The sequence below is a fragment of the Nothoprocta perdicaria genome, unplaced genomic scaffold (genome assembly GCF_003342845.1).
Source record: "Nothoprocta perdicaria isolate Ctin4 unplaced genomic scaffold, notPer1 scaffold_42, whole genome shotgun sequence".
NCBI lineage: Eukaryota > Metazoa > Chordata > Aves > Tinamiformes > Tinamidae > Nothoprocta > Nothoprocta perdicaria.
In genome coordinates this window covers 3211044-3232821 of record NW_020455666.1, presented here as the reverse complement: position 1 = coordinate 3232821, position 21778 = coordinate 3211044, and the positions used below count along the sequence as shown (strand labels likewise).

Genomic DNA, 21778 nt, shown 5'->3' with positions numbered 1-21778 from the left:
GAAAATGTTTTGGAAAAGACCACATGGTACTACTCTAGTATTTCAGTTCATAGAAATATAATTTAAACTTTTATAAAAGTTATAGGAAAGAATAACAACTTTAAGTAACATAATATTGAAAAATAATAAATCTCAACATTAGTACTTGGAGTACCCATCTCATAGTGAAAGTGCTTCAACACCAGTGTTGCAACTCAAGATTAGTGCAATATGCCAAATGCATTTTAAATCAAACAGTAATTGTGCAAGTTCCTACAAGCAAAAAAAACTTCCACCAACCTCAAAATTAGCATTAAGGTAAGGGTCCTAGCTAGGTTTAAACATTCCTTCAGTGGCTCACACTGATTCTACTACCATGAGAAAAATGCTAGTGTCCCTTTTTAAGGGAGGAACCTTAGCACATGAAACTTGTACTAAAAGTAAATGCTTAGAAATTAAAAAGGTCCTGAAAATATACATTTTAGTGAATTTATGACCTAATGCCACAATCTAATATAAAATAAACTTTGCTGTTAATGCATGCAATTTTCTTTTGAACACATTTTGTTCCCAAATGATAGTGTTTCCTAAAAACTCACATAGTTATCATGTAAGCTTAATGTAGTAATTTCACAGTATTTTTATTCTAAATATGAAACATTTGATTATCAACTGACTACAACTATGATTACAACTAGTAGAAAATCAAAATGAACTCTCTAATGATGATTTACACATGACAGGCTGGTTAGTACCATCTTATTACAACAAGAGGTTCTCTGAACTTCCCCTAGTTTTATTTTCTACAAGACTTCAAAATTCTAAAATTATGATGCAATTTTCAGTGCATAGAAATTGTCTTTTACATGCAGGCCTCATTTCCAGAGATGCAGAAAACAGACTGCTAATGCTGAACCCTTTGGGACATTTGCATATCAACATAATTTCATATTCCTGTTCTGAAGTTGTTTATAAAGTAGGATTGAATTCACCATCAACAATAGGAATAAATTAGAAATTAATAAACTTTCATTCTAAATGTTTATGGCTTAAAAACAATTTGAACCATTTTTCATAGTATTGCACATAAACCTGCATTAAGCTAACAGTTGAAAACTGCACAGAATTCTTACAATTTTCAAAAAATAAAACATAACTATGAAATAAAAAGTTACAAGTTGAGTTCATATTTCTCCCACTGCTGTCAAAATCAATCCAAAATGTAGGGACAGACCTTTGATAACTACATAGCTCTTTAAACATATCAGAAAATTCATAACAATAGGAGAAGCAATTAAAACTTTTCTACAGTAAAGTCATAAACTGAAAAGACAGTGTTCTTCAGTGGAAGTCTAAGTTCACAAGAACAGGTTGCCTTTCTTCAAGATCAGTTCAGGTAACAAATACAGTTATTCTGTGACCATATACTTCATTATTTTAAAGGCAAGTTAAGTCCTTTTTTTAAAAAATATATTAACCCTGTTAATGATGTAGAGACCTCCTATGCCTGAAACAGTAAGTTGATTCCTAATATTTAGGATCTTGTCATTGCAATGACAAACCGGTTAAGTCTTTAGTACATTTTCTAAGCATCTGTTCTACCTTAGGATTTTCAGCTCCGCTGGTTGCTAGATCCTTGTCAATAAGCCCCAGGTTGTGCAAGTTAATAACAGAATCCGCGATAATCCGTGCTGTCCTCTTCTGATAGCCCCCAGACGTCACCATCAAGATGGGGATTCTGCGGCGTCTGGCAGCCTTGAATACTATTTCATCTCGTTTCACAATTCCCTACATATTTAAAACAATTACAAAAAAGTGACATAGAGTATTTAAGTTTTTCAATTTCTAGCCTATGATTGACTATAAGTATTGGATAAGTGATGAAGCCAAACGTTTTATGGTAGGAACAAACTACTTTCAAGTCCCTAACAGCTTTAAAAGTATAATCTTAAAAAACAGTAACTTTTACTTTGTTTTTAGAGGACATAAGACTGAAGTCTTCTTATAAAATCTCCTAGAATAATTCCTCCCCAAAAAACATACAATCTAAACACTGCATGATCAAGTTTTAAAATTTCACCTATTTCACAGGTAATGAATTGAGACTAAGATCGCCCAAATTCACAAAGCATCTCAGAGCACAGTGTAAGGTACCTGCTGGGGGCAGATGACAGGAAAAACAGATGACAGAACAGGGTTGGGGAAAGAGGAATTTCCTATTTCCCAAATGCCAGAAAAAAAAACAGAGTTAAGAGTAAAAAGATGTATCTCTCTGGGTACTATTGGAATTGTTTAAAAGGAGTATACTTTAGAGAGAAGATGAGGAATATTTCAATGGGCACACGATGAACAAACATTTCACATTAGCAAAGCAAGATAAAACAAACATGGGGAAAAGGCAGAAAAATCTATCTGCTACAGAATAGGCTCCTCAATCTGAAATATTCTTCTTGCTTTCATCTAACAAGCTTCCCCAAGCGATTCATTGAGGTTTACTTTTGCCATCTGTTAAGAAAAAGTCTGTACATACTCCAGTATTATACAAACCTGAGGCGAAATAGCAAGTCCTCCCAATGGATCACCATCTAGAATATCTGTCCCAGCATTATAAACAATGATGTCAGGTTTTAATTCATTTAATGCTCCTTCYACATGAGTTTGTACCTTCTGAAGATATTCTGTGTCCTCTGTACCCCACTCTAACTCCACCTTGCGTTTTATGGCACCTAGAAAATGTTCCAGTGTTATTGAATAGAATTTGAATAGCTATTAAAGAAAATGATATATCTAACTAAAAAAGATAGTATTCTCAAAATAGAGAATATCTTGCATTTTCACACAATCTTGAATTAAAAAGCAATTTGTTTTCAACAATGTGTTCAACAATTTGTTTTCTCAGAAAACAGCAGCTATATAAGCATAATGACCTGGAAAAAACATTGAAGAGAATATTTGATGTACAAAAAGTTCAAGGACACTAAGTAGAAAATGCTCTTGAAAAAGAAAAATCAGCAAAAGAAAAATCATTAAATTAAAAACTTAAAGGGCAAGGGAAAGAACAAACAACTGCTAATAAAGACAATCAGTTGGAAAAAATAGGACTATGAATATCACTAAGATAAACAAGCAAGATTGTTTATTTTTAATCAAACTTCACATAAATTCACGGTCATTTGCTGTTATGTCTTTTATGAATGCATTTAGTTTTGCCTCAAGCATTTACAATTTAATGTTCTTATTCTACAGTCTGACCAGAAGCAGCAAATATCTATTCCTAGTTTAAAGCAAATTATTTTTAATGCCTCTAATACAGCATTAGAAACAAAAGAGGGTAGAAGGAAGAAACTCAAGATTATACATTCTATTTTAAGGGATTCTTAGGCAGTTACCTCAAAATATGAGCTAACCAAATTATTCCAGATGTCCATCAAGGTACGACTTTTGCCTCAGCACACAGTATGCTGTGAATTAAATGGCTGGGTGGGCTGGATTTTAAGTGTGGTTTTGTACACTCTGAGTATGCATGAATGAATGCAACAGTGACATTTAATTCATACTAATGATTGCTAGGCAGTTCTTTTTCCATTTTTCATCCTTGTCCAATATTAGGAAAGATCTTTTCCTTTCCATGTCCTCCTTGTATCAAAAATAGTTTAAGACTTTTGTTTCTTTACAATATCATATTTCCTGAATTCCATTCTTATTGTTACATAAAACATTCATGAAGGTCTGCACAGCTGTACTCCTCTGAACAACATTTGAGAGTCTCTTCAGGGTAAAGAGGATGCTGGATAGAGCTTTAAAGAACAAGGCAGATGAATTATCATGGGGAGTAAATACAAATTGCTCCCATGAAGCCATTAAGCACAAACTGCCTCATGAATAAGATCCCCTGCTTCTCCAGGCATCCTGCCTTCATCTCCAACACAGAAACCAGAATTACAATGAGTAATTACCCAGCTCAGTGTTACCGAGACAGTGAGGTCTGTTTCTCTCCCTCTTCCACCTACCACTAGTTAATGAAAATACTTCTAACGTCTTTAAGATGGGTAAAAAGACACTCAGCTCAACAGCAAAGCTTAAATGAGCTGCAGTGTTGACTTCATATTGCTCACCCTTCAGTGAACTAGACCCTTTCCCAATCTATCGTCTCTTTTCCTCTCCTGAAGCTTCTTTAAAATTCCAAATCACTTCTCAGGGACACAACATGCTGATGCTCAGGGCTCAGCATTACAAAATGCTTAGGAAAAAAATGTCTTTTTTTCCTAAGTGTGCAAAAAAGTAACTTGTACAGAACAAACTCATCTAATAAAACAGGAGGGAGAGATTAAGTMCAGGGAGACAAAGATGAGTTAAGATTTACCCTGGAGATTCAAACCGCTGTATTTCTCTCTAAAAGATCCTCCTCAGATGTCATCTTAATCTGGTCACCTAGCGCAAGGGCTTTAAGTATTTAGACAATTCTTTTTTAGGATTGTCACATGTCTCAGTACAAATGATCTTCTCCCCCCTCACTCCCACMAAGTAATGTTTCTACAGAATTGGTAGCTATTTAATCATTACGAAAGCTTTGGAAGTAGAATTCATATCAATGATAAGGCCTAGGCCCTCAAAATGATTTCTAGCATATATTAAAATCATTTCATGTAACTGAAATATGTAAAATTTTACATTGTCCATCTACTCAGAGTGGATTTTTCTATATTTTTAAGCAATACAATGCTCAAAACTAAATAATTTAAATACAGTGAAGGACTAAACAGAAATGTAAGAAATCAACACCAGTTGACTTCTAAATTCAATATTTGAAATTGCTAGCAGAATTTCYGCTTTGGTCTTAAACTACCTGTTAGAAATGTCATTTCATAAATGGAAAAAGAGGTTTTTAAGCCTCCATTTGTCTGATTATTCCACTTACATCATGTGCTTTAAAGGGTCATTCTTAAAGCTATTAGGATACAGGCATAATATTTTCAAAAATCAGTAGTTTCAACTCCTAGTTAAAAATATAGAAGTACAACATATCAGTTCTAACTGTGATTAGCTTGATATGAGTTTTTGAATAGACTGCTACTATTAACCACCAGTACTAAACCTTCACATTCCAGAGGTTTCTTAGCTAACTGTTGCATTTTTTTTAATGTTGAAAAGAACTGCAGAATGCTGTGTTATTGACAGAATACAAGACTAGGTTCACAGTAGATACTTTCTAATTTTTTAGAAAAGCTGTCAAACAGCTAAGCATAATGTGCTTAAACTAAGAATTGCTTTGTGCACAGATTAGAACATAAGTACATTCTCCAGGAACATTTAAGAAAAATCTCATCACTAATAGTAGCAACTTTCTTTAAACCAATATGCACCTTAACATGCGACCTAAAAAGCCCAAGCATGTGATGCAAGTCAAAAACATATTTAAATGTGAATCAGCATATTTAAATGTGAATAATTCTTTACTCAGTTCTTCCAAAGTTGCTTCACTCATTGTAACCTCAAAATAGCAGCTTGTTTCATTCATTTTTGACCTCGAAACAGCAGCTGTCAAACATTGTTTAGACTAYTCCATGACTTTCCTATTATAAATAAAAGTTCAGAGTCAGCAACACTTACCTTCAAGTCTCAYGTATGGAGTTATAGTATTAACATGAAATACATTTGTATTCTGTGATTTTCACCTGAACTCTCAAAGTCAAGTCTCTTGTGTTTTTATAGTATCTTACACACATTTATCTCCAAGTTCATCTCCCCTCTTTGGGGACAACATTGGTTTCAGGCCAAAAAAAGCATCTATGCAAAAGGCAGACAARGTACACCTACAAGTTCAGGAACTATTTTTAAATGCTTCTGATACCCCTTAGAATACTACAGCATTATTACAATTGGGAGTTAAAATGATCACTAAAAGTAATSATTTACTAATATTGAATACTATATTGAATTACAAATTGGATTCTATTGAATTTATATTGAATAGTAATTGTACTCAATATAAAAAATACAAAGAAGGTTCAGTTAGCACTGCTGCAATGAGACATAGTAAGTCAAAAGTTAGCAACTTAAGTTTCTCATTTTGAATATTAATTTCAAATATACTTACGTTTRGCAAATCCATCCCCTGGGTAAATGTATCTATTGTATGCATCCATAATATATACCCTGTTATCATCCATAAAGTCCCTCTCATGGCCATTTCCCTGAAGGAAATTCACAGTTAGATTTTTTCCAGCACTTCTATCAAGCTAAATCTGCTGATGTCAGTTCCACATTCAGAATAGCCTGCTACAAGGATACTTTAAAATATCAGATTGTAGTTATTCTGAGAGTTCAATCTGAGATAAGTAAAATAATTTTATAAAGTTGTTCATAAAACTAAATTCAATAGTTTTAATACACATAATCTCTTCACTTTTATTTAGAAAAGTTATGAGGTGCACTAATCAGTTTGTAAAACAATATTAAAAGTGTGTTTTTATCCGCTATTAGAATTTATGTTGTACATCCTACCAAACCTGAGATTTATTTTCAGTATCCACAATAAATCACTTTTCCAGGTAAACAGACATTCTGTACTTCATTAGCCTCAAGTCAGGCTTTCCACCACCAACGGTGAATGTCAAATTCATCTCCTGCAAAAGCTGCTGTAATTATCATGCATCCTGAACTAATACTGCTCAAGAGTCTTGTTTCTTCATGGATACAGAAATAGTCTAAGACTGTTACTCTACAAAACAGCATGCAAATCAAAAAATTTTATGTCCAGCCACATGATGGAGCTGCAACTCAGTTCAATTTTGACTGGTTTGTTAGCCAGTTGCATCATAAAACAACTAGGCTGTTCACAGCTTCTACTACCTATAATTAACTTCACATTCTATAATTTGCCATTCAATTAAACTTTTAGAAAAAATGGTATTCTTCACCCTGGTCTAGCAAAATAACTGCAGTACTGAACACAGGTAAGATACTCACCTGATGAGCATCCAGATCAATAATTGTGGCTTTAGACACTCCTTGTACTCTTTCAAATAAGAACTGAATATATAAGCAAAGAAGAGAATGAGATAGTTAGGTGATACATTAAATTGAAAGCTTGAAACTTGCACAGTTTTTATTTGAAGCACATAATAAATGCATTTCACTTTCTAACAGCTACATAATTTCAAAACACTTGATAATGAAAGCTATTTACTTGACYTAAAACTATGTATATAGGATAAAAAGGTATCTATATATTTGCATCATATGCATGAAATCAATGTAGTTTCATAGACTTCAGGCGTCTACCTGAAGAAAAGGTATGGGGAGAAAGTTCTACTTATCTCTTTCTCTCAAAGAACCCGACAATGTAGGATCAAAAAGTTTTCCACAATATCACATCCTCTAACTTGTGAAGTGGGCTCCACATGCAAGGCAAAAGCTCAAGAGCAGCTAATAGCAAAATTAAGTCCATTCTAACATGCCCTGTTAGATTAGCCTTGCCTCTGCACAAGACCWACTGGTATGTCTCTGCATCCCATAGCAGTTGGATGTCTAACCAGGRCTTAAAATGATCTGAACATTGATGCCACAAGACACCGTAGCAAAACTAGTGACAGCAAGAGTGTGAAAACAGCAACAACTGAGGGCTGGGACAGAAAACAGCACAAGTTCTGAAGCAACAAGGAACTATAACATAGATCACAGCACATTTCTCAAATGCTTATCAGCAAGAGTAGCCAACTGTACAAGTGCAGAATTCCACCATTAAAAGCAAAAAAAGCTGCAAAAAGGACCATGTGCCTTAGCCATTTTTTAAGCTAATACAATCAATCTGCTATCATATGTTGAGATGTTCAATTCCCAACATCTTAATTTAGAACTTGGACAAACTAACATTAAAAGATAAAAAAATCTATTTTCTAATAAAAAGCTACTTTCTCCTATTCTGTGTTTAAATGATAGGGAAAAGAAAACACAGCATTTCTTTTCCACCAACCGCAGAAATTAACATGTGCTATGAATCCTTATGGCTTTATGCTTACTAATATTTTACAGATATCCTAGCATTACAACACCTCAAAAACTAGTCTTAGCAGCAGAAGGCTCTTTCTTCAGCCTTTCAACAGTAATACCAAGTATATCTCTTTACGTCACCTGGTTATTTTGAAGATATTTGTAATTTCACTCAAGTCAGAGCCTTTCCCACAGCTTGATTCTGACAGGATTCCTGTCTCTATATAGGACTTGTCTATAATCACTGAAGCTCACAGGGACTTAGCAGTTTCAACTGCAAGACTGGGATAATTATATATGAAAGCTACTAAATGACAATCTAGTTAGATTTTTAGCTTTTGTTTTCCAATAAAACATTAATACCACAATTATAACAAGCTGTATTCCTACTCAATTCTATTCCCTGCAGTTCTTCACCTTTATAGTAGCTGCGCATATGTTATACTGTAACATCAAGTAGAGTAATTCCAATATTTCTCTTACCTGCCTAGAGATCATTTTCTCCTATTAAGATGTAAATTGGAATATGCTTATAAACTTATGATTTTTTCCCCATTTACTCAAATGGTAGAGGATAGTTTTCAAGTATTTCTTACCTTAATAGCCAGTGTAATATCAGCATATGCACAAAATCCTCCACCTTTGTCACTTGAACAGTGATGAAAACCACCTCCTAAAACAAACATTTCAGAGATGTGAGCAGCTAAGTACAATACATGTTCCTCAGTTAAAGGACAGTTTACTTCCATATCAGGCTTTTCTCTTTCACCAATATCACACCTAGAGCTATCAATTCCCTATAGAATAACACATATCATCTGTATCTTATATTTTGCCTGTCAGGCCACTAACTCCCATTATAAAAGGGAATTGTCCTTTTAATCTAGCAACCACAATAAGAACTGAGTAATATACAGATATAATACATGGCACCTAAATGACAAAACAGCTGTGGAAGTACCACTACTCCCAAGCACGTTATCAGGGTTGCACTTCATTCACAGGAAGTCAATTTAATATCAGGCAATTGGAAAATAGTTTTTCCATGTGAAAAGAGTCATAAAATACSCCATAAGAACTACCATGTTGCCTCTGTTTGCACATGCTGTTACACTGAAAGAAAAGGTATTTTACCAACAGACTAGGAGACTTTAAGAACACATCATTAAGGTAAAATCATGCATGCACTTTATACCGCAAAACACTTACTCCACATACAAAACTTTAACATTCTAGGCCACAATATTCTACTGAGAAATCCACTACAAAAATTTTGGCCAGAAATTTAATGAACTCAATCACTTGGTATATAAGCAAGTAACTGGCTATGGGTTTTTAATGGTTTTTTTTYCTCCACATTTTGGATATTTACTTTGTAAAAATATATATCGTAGAGTATTACTTGCTAGTAACAGTAAAGTGGAAGATAATTTTCAGTTTTACTATAGCAAATCTTCCTTTTTCTAATTTCCTAAATATTCCTAAGGAATTTCCTAAAAATTCTTTTTAATTGAAGGTAGAAATTTATTATATTTTAAAAATCAAATAGGACTTAAAAATCAAAGAGATGCAACTATATAGGATTTACTGCTTTTAGAAACACGAAAAAGTGTAAGAAATAGATGAAAATTCCAGCACTGGTAAACTCTAGSTAGTATTCAAAGTTYTGTATTATAAAACATTGCTTTGGTTGTTTACTGGTTTTACACCATTTGAAAATAGCCAAACAGCTTCATATTAATTTCTACATGATTTGCCCATTCATGTTGTTTTCAAGAAAAACACAATTTAAGTACAGCACTGCCAAGAAAAACTGATACAACCTACCTSTAGCATCAACCAACACCTGACTTGGTGACATGTGAACTAATTGATGGTAAGGTCCATGAAAATTAATGCACAATTTAATAAAAATAATTTGTCTTGAAATATTTGCTTTTATTCCACATATTTCTCCCTTTTATCTCATTAATGCAAGCCAAATGCTTTTCTTAAAATATATATCTTTATCTARTTACCTTTTTCCGTCCTGCACTTAAACAATATTAACTACAAAACCATCATATGAGTGACTATAGATGAGAAAAAAAACCCTGAACTTTCCCTTTTCCCCTGTAAGCCCTGATTTTAGGTAAGTACACTTGAATCACTTATTCAAAACAGAATACACATCATGCTAAATAAGGATATATTTTAAAGAGGTTAAATATTTAGTTTGCTACGATTGTACTTACCCACATTAATTGCCCAGCCTCTATCAATAGCAAGTTTTCCTGCCTTAAGAAAAWCACAGTGAGAACTTCACAAACAAATGAGTCAACCGTTTCACACTATGTGCTATCCTAAAGGTAACTGTTTCTAACACACCCATTGAAGTTTCACCTCTGCAGGTCGCTTTCAATCAAGATCTCTCAATACAAACCATACAAAACTACTCTTTGCATAATTTGAGATAATATTTAAGTATTTTATGCTGACATACAGCTCTAAAACTAACCATGCATTGTAAAGATTAATATCAATCCCTAGCAGATAAATGAAAAAGTAAAAAGCACAGGATGCTTACAGATAATACTACTAAAATAGATAAAATCTGAAGTACTAGTGCGTTCARAAGTAGAAATATTGTTAAGAGAAAAATGAGCAAACATGTTAGTGCTCTTCCTGTGATGTAAAAGTATGAGAAAAGCTCTAAAATCCTTAAAATAGAGGTGAATATAATCTCAACAAGGTAGAAGGGAAAAAAATGTCCTGTGATGCCTCATTTAAATGATTAGCACAGATGTTACCATCACCTAATAAGCTCAAAAAATATTTTAATTAAGCTCCATTACTAAGCATATTCTTTCAGAATTCTGTTTTCTATTCTATTCCAGAATYCTATTTTATCTGGTTCTCATGATTGCAGTAATATAGCTTGAAAAAAAAGCAGATGAAACTGTTACAACRTACAAACATATCAATTTATTTCAGGCTGTGCTTTTTTTGATCTTAAGAAACATGCACATCCATGAAGAGAGAAAGAGAAGAATATTAATGCAGAAATAGAAAACAGAGGTAAAATTCAGAGATAAAAACAGCAGCTTGGAGGGTCCAAGAAGGGYGAGACAACTTCTAGTTGAAAACTATTTTCCACCCACAACCTGCAAGAATGGTAAATATCATGGGATTCACACTGTGCTATGACTTGGAAAGACAACACCAGTCATTTCTACTTAGCAGTTCAGATCAATAAGCAGCAGTTAATTCATTTCACAGTAGATAGTTTCAGGATCAAGGAGSTGACTTTCTAAACTTCCCCTCTATTTTTATGTATGTTGAAAACTTATTGCAAATCTTCCTTTGATAGAACTTTGCTATTGTAGCAACTCTTTCCTTATCTTCCCAACATAAGGAAGTTTTTCCTCAAGGTATGTGTATATCTAGACTTTCTAATCTACTGTGTACTTCATGTTATTATGAAAATTTACATTATATACTATAAAAATAGGCCCCAGAATTACTAAAACTGCAACACAACTCAAACAATGTATTCAAACTTCCTGGAGATGAGGATACTTCAGTATCTAGTGACCGCTATTAATCCATTTCCTTTCATAATGCTTTAGGGTTCAAATCTCCAAATTAAAGAATCTGTTACTACTTAAAGAATCTGCTGTTTTGATCTGCACATTTAAATGTGACAGAAGAACACCTTACCATTATCGTTCCTCCTGTTTGGGTTCGAAGAGGTTTCAAAACCTTTCTCTGAACAAGGAAATTTGGAAGAAACAGGACTGGTGGAATTTCTGTAATTGTAGCCACAACAAATGACCACTACAAGTGGGGAGGAAAAAGCTCTGATTAATTATGACATTAAGATTCATTATCAACTATTCATTGATTTTATTAAAAAAGGAGCTTACAAGACTTTTTATGCAGCTCAAACTTAYATTTTCAGAGGCAAAAGACCAGATATTATCACTAACCTCCAAATCATTAGTAAGGTGGTTCTTCAAGATACARTTATGAAAATCATCACTTCTAATCAAAATATCATTATGCTGGTCAATGAGTAGTTCTCCAGTAACCTCTTTTAAACTACATGTAAACYATCTTTCAGTGGTATTGATATTTGTACTTAACACAAATCTAAAATATCCTTTCTAGTAGTGAATCAGAAGACACTAAGAAAAAAAATTAAATTCAAATATGTAAATATAGAACAGGCTTTAGTACAAAACCTGATTAGAATTTAACATATTAAAGACTCCTAGAACATGTTTCAAGAAAATCTTTTGTTCAACAGTAATATCAAGAAAAGGATATGAAGGTTGGTACAAAATATTTGCAATATGTAAATGCTTTTATTGAAAACACAAGTAGATTACTTCAAAGAATTCTAATAACATTGCTACCAGCTATGAAACTTCTAAATATATTTCACAACCTAAGTCACAAGCAAGACTATATACCTCTTCTATACTTCAAATTCTTACCATTCAAATTCTTAGTACTAAGGTACTAAGCAGCATGAACTGAAAACCCTGTACTAGGATTTTGAATGGATCCCACTTCCTTCAGTATTAAGAAATTTGAGTAGGGTTCTACATATTCTGTACCCTCATCATTAGCTGTATGTTTACAAATTATAGGATATTTGATCAATTTAACYAAACATGGGAAATGCTAATTTCAGTGTTTTCTGATAAGGAAAAAGCATAAGCTATTGAACAGCATCATTCCATTTAAACTCTTAATACTTTTATTTTTGTAAAGCATAATTACATCACCCCTGCACCATTCATGAACCACTTCAGTTTTGTAATATAGTCAAATCCAATAAAATGATATTGCATGATACCTTAGCTTTTAAACAAGTATAATGTAACAAGCGAGATTCCATCCTCTCACTCTAAAATAGAACCACAAGATCATTCAGTTCAAAATAAGTTTTCATGTTCCATGTCGAAAATCAGGACATTTCAGAAAGTTTAAATGGGGAGCTAGATTTTTATCAATCCCAAAATAAAGAAATGGTAGCTATAAAAATGTCAAGTAATCTGCRCTTCTATTACAGATTTTTGAAATCAAGGAAAGACTTTCATGCATAGTATGAGTAAAAAGTAAGCAAATCCATCTATTCAAAGTTGAACATATTTAAAATAAAATTTCAAAGTCGCTGCTTTGGACATAAGTTAAGCCCTTTACTGTGCTCATTTCTTAAAATACAGGGAAGAAGTCATTCGCCTAACAGAAGTCTTGGAATTCAGGAAGAAAACTACACAATTTCATGAAGATATGCCTTGAAAGGGTTTAAAACACTTGAAATCTCTTTGCACTTTTATTTTAAAAATCACTTTTTACATTCAAATTATAATAGCACACAAGTTGCTTTCTCTTGGGAGATAAATACTCTCAGACATCACCAAYTTATTGATTCGCTAATAAAGTACTTGTAGACATGCATCTATAACAATCAAATTTACAACTAGTTCTGGATYCATAAAAGAACCTTTAACATCATGGTCAGTAGTATGCCTCCAYTTATTCTGTTAACTCCATTTACCCCTTTTTCTTTGTTCATTATCAGATGATATTTTAATGTCTAAATATTAAATATATGACTTTAAGTATTTTTTTCCTAAAACTTAACTCCTTTTCTTCCAAAGGAAAAAAGTAACCAGGCTACCCATTAGCCTTTCTACATTTTAAGCTAATCACATTTTTCCCCAAAAATAAACCACTAGGCAACATCATTAACTTTGAACAAGTATATCTGAGACTTTGAACAGTTTCAAGATACTATATCAAAAAAGTCCCAAAGTTCAGAAATTTTCATTTTCCTAATTTGAGTCCAAATTCTGTATCATCCAAGYTTAATTTTGATAAGTATCTCTTGAATTCTAATGTAGTTACCTAAAGCAAAACTTATAAATGCATTGCTTGTCAGAATTTCATTTAAATTGTCATATTAACCTAAGTTCCCTTAACAATAAAACTTCTTAGTAAGGTTAAACCACTTGCCAAACAGCATAAACAGCARTAAGTACTCAAGAGCTAAAAGATAAACTCAAATAAAGTGTTAGAACAACAAAGTAATGGCTTTTATGATGATACATCCTTGACTAATACCAACAGCACAGAAATTATCCAAAACAAACTTTGATGCCTTGCCTCTCATGTTATGTATACATTGCATTCCAGAATTTARCAACAGCAAATCAAAACCACAGAATTTTCTTTAACATCTACATTTAAACAGTATTTAAACCTTTGATAACTTTCTGTAGCAAACTCCAGCTTCGAGGGAAAATTTGCAGAACCAACACCAAGCCACTAATGCAGTGTTATATTTAGAAACTCACTGGGGAGCAAGTCACTTAAGTACATCTTCAGCAGATAAAGAAAACAAGTTTCATCTGGATTAATACATAACCATAAAGACACAAAATTTGAACTTTCACAAAAGTCTCCAAGGTCAAGGTAAGACAACACTTAAAAGTAACATGGTGCCGAACTGGCACAATCTACTAACCCTCATGTTTTCTTATGCAGGACACAGACTCTTTTTCCTAATGCAGAAGTCCAGGGTTTTACCTGATCTACTTTCTGCACACAGTTTTCCTTCTCTTCCACCACTCTGACTCATCTTTAGGTCAACTTCTTCAGGTACTGTTAAGCCCACTAAATGCCTCCTCCTCTCCTAAATGTGCATGCAAGTCTGCTAGCAAATTCAACCSCAAAATGTAAATGAAAAATGATTGCAAATGTAAGTAAATGTAAATGATCTACCACTTAGACCAACCTAAGCATTCTCAGAAATGCAGACATCTTTGYAGTCTTCAGAGATGAGGTAAGAGAATACCCTGGAAATCTATCTCAAAAATATAGCACAGTAGATTTTGGATAGGGCAGGATAGAAGATACMTTGGGTGTTTTCATGCTTATCACACTTTTTCATTTGCAGCTAAACACTTATCATTAGTACTTGGCARGAATTCTCTAGCATGAGAAATGTGACATCTTCCTTTTCCCAAGGAAATTTGGGAAAACATTTCCTTGGGAAAACATTTTCCCAAGGAAATGATGAACCAGAGAAACCTGAATGCACAAGACTGCTTATAAACACCAATAGAGAATTTATACAGCTAATTCTCTGTAAAGATGTCCTATATGTACTAAAAATACTATGCCACTTCAAACTTGGGCTATGCACAGTATACCTTTTTTGCTTCAACAAGAGATTCAATAACAAGATGAAAGTGGTTCTATGACATCAAAAGCTCACTGGTATGTATAGCTGTAATGAAATCACATCTAATGATGTATTAAATTTCAAGCAAGTTTACAGGAAAGAAGGAAAAAGTGCAAAAACACGAAAAAAGAAGAAAGGTGAACAAAACAGTAGAGAACAGACCCCTTATACAGAAAAATATTCCAGAAATAGCATTACAAGCATTCCTTTACTGTTCAAGGGCAAAGATGTTTTCCAAGAAATTTTTTAAATTATCCCAAGATTAATAAAAATATCTTCTYTGCCCTCCAAGTACAGTTGCCAAAACAAATGTTATCTACACTCATCTAGTATCCAATTCCACCTAGAGGTGATAATATATTTTCAAAGATAACTCAGAAAGATAATTACATAAAAAATGTAATTTTAAAATAAAAATGCACAACTTTAACATATGTTTCATTTAAAWATGCCCAGTGTGTTCTTTATTCATTAATATGTGAACAGATATGAGCTGGTTTCGGAAATCTTTACATACAGTTAACTTTCACGATTATACCTGAAGTCTGCCTCTCGAGCCTCTATTTTCATCTTTCAGGTTTGTATTCCAGTGATACAGGCAGGATCTACAGTACAGCCATTAGCTCCCCTCCATACCTGGAGACTGACATGATGCTTAAACAAATTCTTATGGATTACATAAGGCTTGAACCCATAAGACAAATCTTGCATTTATAACACCATCTAAATGTATAGTCTCAGTGTTCTTCAGCACATATTTTCAATTATAGAACTATCTTTAATAAATCAAAATTTGCCCTTTTAAAGACTAAAACTCTCTCACTAATGAGAATATTGACTGTGTTTCAAACAGTTTTCCTTATATTTAACATTGCTGAAATATCAGTTCAGATATATGAAGGTAATACCAAAATGGTAGTACAATATGTAAGTTATTCTATATGTTAAGTGCTTTGAAGAAAAGAGCAAGAGCAAATAGGTCAAACATTAAGGCCAGCCCAAATAAAGTTATACTCATTGCCCTGGAGTTCTTTCTTCTGAGAAGAATCCAGAAAGGTTTCATTCATTAAATTGCTTTTGCAGATATCATGCAATTTTTAATTTTTACTGCTCTACATTGTAACATGCATAAGACCCTCAGCTTTTACTRTGATGACTGAACATCATTAAATCAAAGGAAAAATCATAGACTTGACTTGCTAAAAATTAAATATCGATTTTATGTTTTTAGAATTACAGTACTGTAACAGAACATTTTAAGGTTACCTTTGTAAGTTTTTTCTATGATTTTGTTCTTTTCTATAATTTGAATTTCCTACTTTTATAATTTTCCTTTAATATTCTCAATGACCTTTAATTCAGAATATGATGCCATTCTTCAGAATGACAAAGTAGATTCCACAATGAATTTATTAGGATATTTGTCGCCCTTAACAGTAATTTCGGCAGGTTTCTTGAAAAGCACATCAGTAAGTACCTTTAATTTATTAAGATAACGCCTTGTGTGAACAACCAAGAGATCTTCTTCAGTAGCTTCTTGTGCCTGTACAATCAAGTCATCTACAATTAGCTTTTCTTCTGAAACAACAAAAGAAATAACAATTGATATAGTGCATTATGGCAGAGTACAATAGGGGAAGTTAAGCCAAAGACACTACTTTGCAATTCCTACATCTAGATGTAGATCGCTAACATCATTTTCATTTCCTCTGTTTTGACAAGGTCTTCAAATATATCCTCTAAATATGTAAGATATTAAATTGATGTGAATATAACAAGTATTATCTATGGAAAGAGTTTTAAGAATGCTACCCTCTTGTTTAAACCAAACAAGAAGTGGGACAGACAGATCCAGAATCACAAGACAATCTAGGGCTCAATGCACTTGGGAAATCTTAGTGCTCATACCAAGAAGCATTCACCTCCAGGCTTTAATGTGCTTTAAGAAATTCCACAGCTGATATTAATATATAATTGCCTAAATCAGAGTAGACAGAAAAAATCAAGATTCAAAACAATTACTAGATTGCTCATGGAATTCAACTGACTTAACTGCGATATCTAACTCAGACAACCAGCTACCTACACTTAATTCAGTGAATACTCATGAGCAGCTTTTTCCTCATTTTAGTAACCAGATTTACAAGAGCAAATTAAGAAATACCCCTCCAAGATTTCTGCATGAAACAAGGATAATACAATTTAGAACATAAACCTAGCTGTACTTGCCAGAAAATTCTTAGTTAGGTGTGACAAAAACAAGTGCAGGAAAACCTGCTGTAATCTTCCTAGAAAAGTTTTGATATTTACTTCTTTGAGGTCTAAAACTTTATTCTATTTCATATTTCTATGCTGGAAAAAGTAGAACTTACTAATGAGATTTTTCCTCAACTGATACATGAGAACTCAGTAACAATTTGTTGCAACAAGCTCATGTCCCTCCTGAGACATTGAAACATTTCATCCATCTCAAAGCCAAAGTGTCAATCAACAGTGTCATCCCTGTAAAGGTAGAAAGAGATTTTCACCTCAGCTTTCTAGGAAATAATCAGCAACAAGGTTGCTGGCATATGGTACAAAATCCAAGAAGGCTGGAAACCAGGAGCTTCCTGGAATMTTTTGAGGCTTCTTCCAACCTTTACCAAGTGCAAAGTGACTGGGGAGAAAGATTTTCTGTGAGAGATGGAAAGACTTCACAAAAGAGCTAGATGAAAGTCTTTAAACAACAAAGGAACACAGTCAGAGGACATGCTATTAACACAATGGTTGTGGAACTAGAGACTTAAAGCCATTGCAGGAAAGATCTCAAACCTCAGCAATTGAAGTGACTCTTAGTGACTCTTAGGATGCTTTAACTGGCATAGCAGTCCACCTGGAGCAAGGAGGACAGCATTTAGCTGCTAAGTATTATCAGCCAAAAGACTACACAGACAGAACCAGCCCAGCTCTGCAAAAGCATTCGGACTTTCTGAATTTTTTTCCCCCTCCAAATCCRATAAGCAAGCCTAAGCTTCAAAGAGATTTATAGGAATTCTAAACTTGGTTCTTTCATTTATAACTCTTTAAAGTACATGTATCTTTCAATTTGGTTTAAAACTATTGTCGTGACAAATTTCTGATGATCAGAGGCATTTCAAAGCTCTGTTCAAACATCACAACATTCCATACAGAATGAGCCTATTCAAGTACTTTTGATATTTCTGCTTGAGAAGGACTATGTGCCAGACTCTGCAGTCTTAGAACCAACCATGCTCCATGTCCATTGAATGCAGCAAGCATTATTAACACTTTGCAACTGTTAACACTTGTGGCTTTACAAGCCAAATTGAATGTTTCCTTTCCGGTTTTACTTGATCCAAAAGCAATGGAAGATACGTCAAAGTTAYACACAGTACTCCCTGCATTGCAACGCAGATGTTGCAAGTCAAAGCATTTATCAGGTTGCCACTAACACAGGAAAGATTTCCCACTCACTACAGCAAAACTGAAGTCTGTGTTCAGTTTCAGGTCCAGGTTTAGTCCTCAAAACAGAAAAAAAAGCTGGAAATGCGAACAGCAGTGATCTTCAAGAACTAACTGAAATTCAGTGTAAGAGGAAAGTAGCTTTACAATTTACTAAACATTTTAAAATTGGTAAGTAGGCAAACACAGAGCTCTGGACAACCYGTATAAGGATCTAACACTCTGTATCTACCTCAGCTTATGCTTATGGTGAAGATTATGGTGCTAACTTCTAAGGTAAGTGTTAAAATGATTCTCAAAAACTCTACAAACTTGTTTCTTGTGAATGCCAAGCAATTAAATTCTACAGTTTGTGCTTATATTCAGACAATTAAGAAGAGAAATATTTCAAAATAGTCCATTGCACTCCTGCATTCATGTTTCTTCATACTCCCTACTCAGTTTCATTAACTTCTGGGCAAGAAATAAATTGCCTAAACCTGGTTACTGAGGAGAATGGCTGTTCAGCAAGTTTGCTTTTGCAATCCCATTTCAGAAGTTCCCCTCTTAACAGAAGCCATGTCTGGGAGAAAATCAGAACTGTGTTTWATTCTCTGGAATATACTAAAACATGTATTTCCAGAGACTGAGACAAATCTATTTATTAAAAAGCCACAGTGTAAAATGTCTGCTCTAACAATAATGTCACTTTTTAAAAATTACATATGCAATTTCAACATAWACAAGCAATACACAACAGATGGTATAGAATTCACCTCAGAAATCCTGAGGTGAACAATCAGTTTAACTTGCTAAGATTTTAGTCTACAAGTATATAAATAGAATTTATATTTCCAATAAATTTCCAATAGAAACAAAAGCACAGCTTAAATCTTCAAAAGAAGCAATACAGTACACCATYACATTGACAATTACTAGCACAAATTGGTAATTTCATTAACTTTTGTGCAACTGTTGGTCTAAGGTAGGTTCCTTCTTACTATTTTACCTTTCAAGAAATCAATTACTTTTCCCCATTTCCCTGCATCAAAAGGATGCAGTTTCTCAAGTCCCATGAAGGTGATGTTGTAGTCTGGAGAATATACGATAGGCCAGCGTGTTGATGGAACATCCTGATACAGCTCAGTTCTGTGAGGCCTTCAAAATATAAAGAAACTAGTCACCATTTGCAGCAACTGCATATGAAATTAATCTTTAACTTAAACCCAAATTCCWGAACTGGAGTTTCCACTAATGTTAACTATATTAAGATTGGTTCCTGAAGATGTTACATCCCTTGGTTACCAAAGGATAGGCACTTGTTTCTTGTCTTGCCAGTAGCACTGGCAAGATCATTATCTCATTTCTAATTGGCACAGTTAAGCTCCCAAACAAACAAGTAGTGGCRAAAAAAGGGATAATAGAAGACTAACTATATTGCAAAAACAATTGAAAACATTTGCTTCTTTCCAAATTAAGTGGTAACTTTATCTTGGAACATACATTTAGCTTTCAGTCAATATAAAGTTAAATATACTCATTTTCAGTCCGTATGTCAACAATTTCAAAATACCACTCTTCCTTCCTGTGACAGAATACATATATTAATTCAAGACTGAAATAATTTCCAAATCTATTTTTGGAAGCAATGGATTATTTTACTATCAGCCCAGAAAAAAGCMATTTGGTTTGTATCTACATACCACTCAACCACAGGACCACACTCCCAACTCCAGATCTTATGTCCACAACTGGCATCTCTCTCTAATTTCTATGTTTGCTAAAACTCAATAGCACAATCAACTCAGATCCCTCCTTCACAAGCTCTTTAGAGGACAGGCAAGAAATGCTGTGCTTTGCATTAAAGCCATAAACATTATCTGCTCAGCTAAAGCATGCACACCCATCATAGTCAAGAGGCCAACGGGGCAGTTCTGTGTTCACATGCACCTTGTCCTCCCTTTGCCCCAAGCCCAGTGCTACCCAACCAGCCCAGGACACTTCTTGCTCTGCAAAGCCCRGTTTGCAAAAATGCTACACAAGCAGCTAAGCAAGACAGAAGGGCCCTTTGTCAGATGCACAGTACAAAGACACCCTTATTTTCAGCCTAGATAYGCTCATAAAAACATCTAAAGAAATAAATTAAAGACAACAACAAAACAAAAAGACACAATTCAGTTTTTAACCCAAGTCTGCAGCTCCAACACCCCCAAAATTCCTGCTGAGGAGTCAAGCCRTGTTGGACGGCCTTGCTTGTCTCAGCAAGAGAGAACAGACACGTTCTGCAAGCAAAACGCATGAAACGGCCGAAAACGCTCCGGTGCTGGGTGCGAAAGGCCCCTCAAGGCCGCGAGGGCCTCGGGGCTGCGCCCTGCGCCGCGGCCAGGGCCGGGGACGCCGGAACCGGCCTCGCGGCTGCACCCGCTGCGGGCGGCACCCGCTGCGGGCGCCCTCCCTCCCGGGCGCCCTCCCTCCCCGGGCGCCAGTACTCACATGCCCGCGGCGGGCGCAGCGCCGCCAAGGCCGCGCGGGGAAGGGGCGCCGCGGCTGCCGCAGCGCCAGCGGCCGGGCCCGGCCCCGCCAGGGCGGAGACGCGAAGCGGCCGCCCCGGGGCGGACGAGGGGCGGACGCGCGGCGCGGGCGAGAGGCACAGCAGCCGTTAACGGCTTTTATGGCGGCGGCCATTTCCCGGCGTGCCCCGCGGCGGCCGTTAACGGCTATTTTAAGGAGGCGCGGGGACACCCACAGTTTTTCACGTGTTTCTCAGCAGCCAGGCTCGGGTGGGGTCTGATGGAGATAGCAGCAGCAGCAGCTGTTGAGTAGGGRTAGCAGCGAACCTTGGGAAGTGTTACCTGCAAAAGGTAAAGTCCCTTGGCTTGGAGTCTGTTTTGGTTTCCCCCCCCCCCCCGCAAAAAAGTAATCCCCGTGTTTAGTTGCTCTATATCTATGTGTGTTARGATAGCTAAGCCTATCACAGGGTGCAGGTACAGAGCTCTAGGGCTGCCCCACTCTGAGGGGAGCCTGGGCTGGGTGTGAATTCAGGTGCTGARCTGGTACTGGGCTAAGCCGGAGCCGCTTGGGAAGTCCCAGCATCTCTCCATGTCGGTGCTGAGTGGCAGCAGGGCCAGG

General features: G+C 35.2%; 1 protein-coding gene across 1 annotated transcript; it reads right to left on the bottom strand.

Moving 5' to 3' along the window:
• Positions 1-340: 340 nt before the first annotated feature.
• On the bottom strand, positions 341-21180 carry HDAC11 (histone deacetylase 11). Its single transcript, XM_026046023.1, has 10 exons — positions 21143-21180; positions 19659-19807; positions 16686-16786; positions 11671-11787; positions 10206-10248; positions 8568-8644; positions 6949-7011; positions 6077-6173; positions 2527-2705; positions 341-1767 (listed from the first exon to the last, which is right to left on the bottom strand). Coding segments are annotated over exons 1-10 (1071 nt in total). The 5' UTR covers positions 21145-21180; the 3' UTR covers positions 341-1524.
• Between the last annotated feature and the right edge of the window lie 598 nt (positions 21181-21778).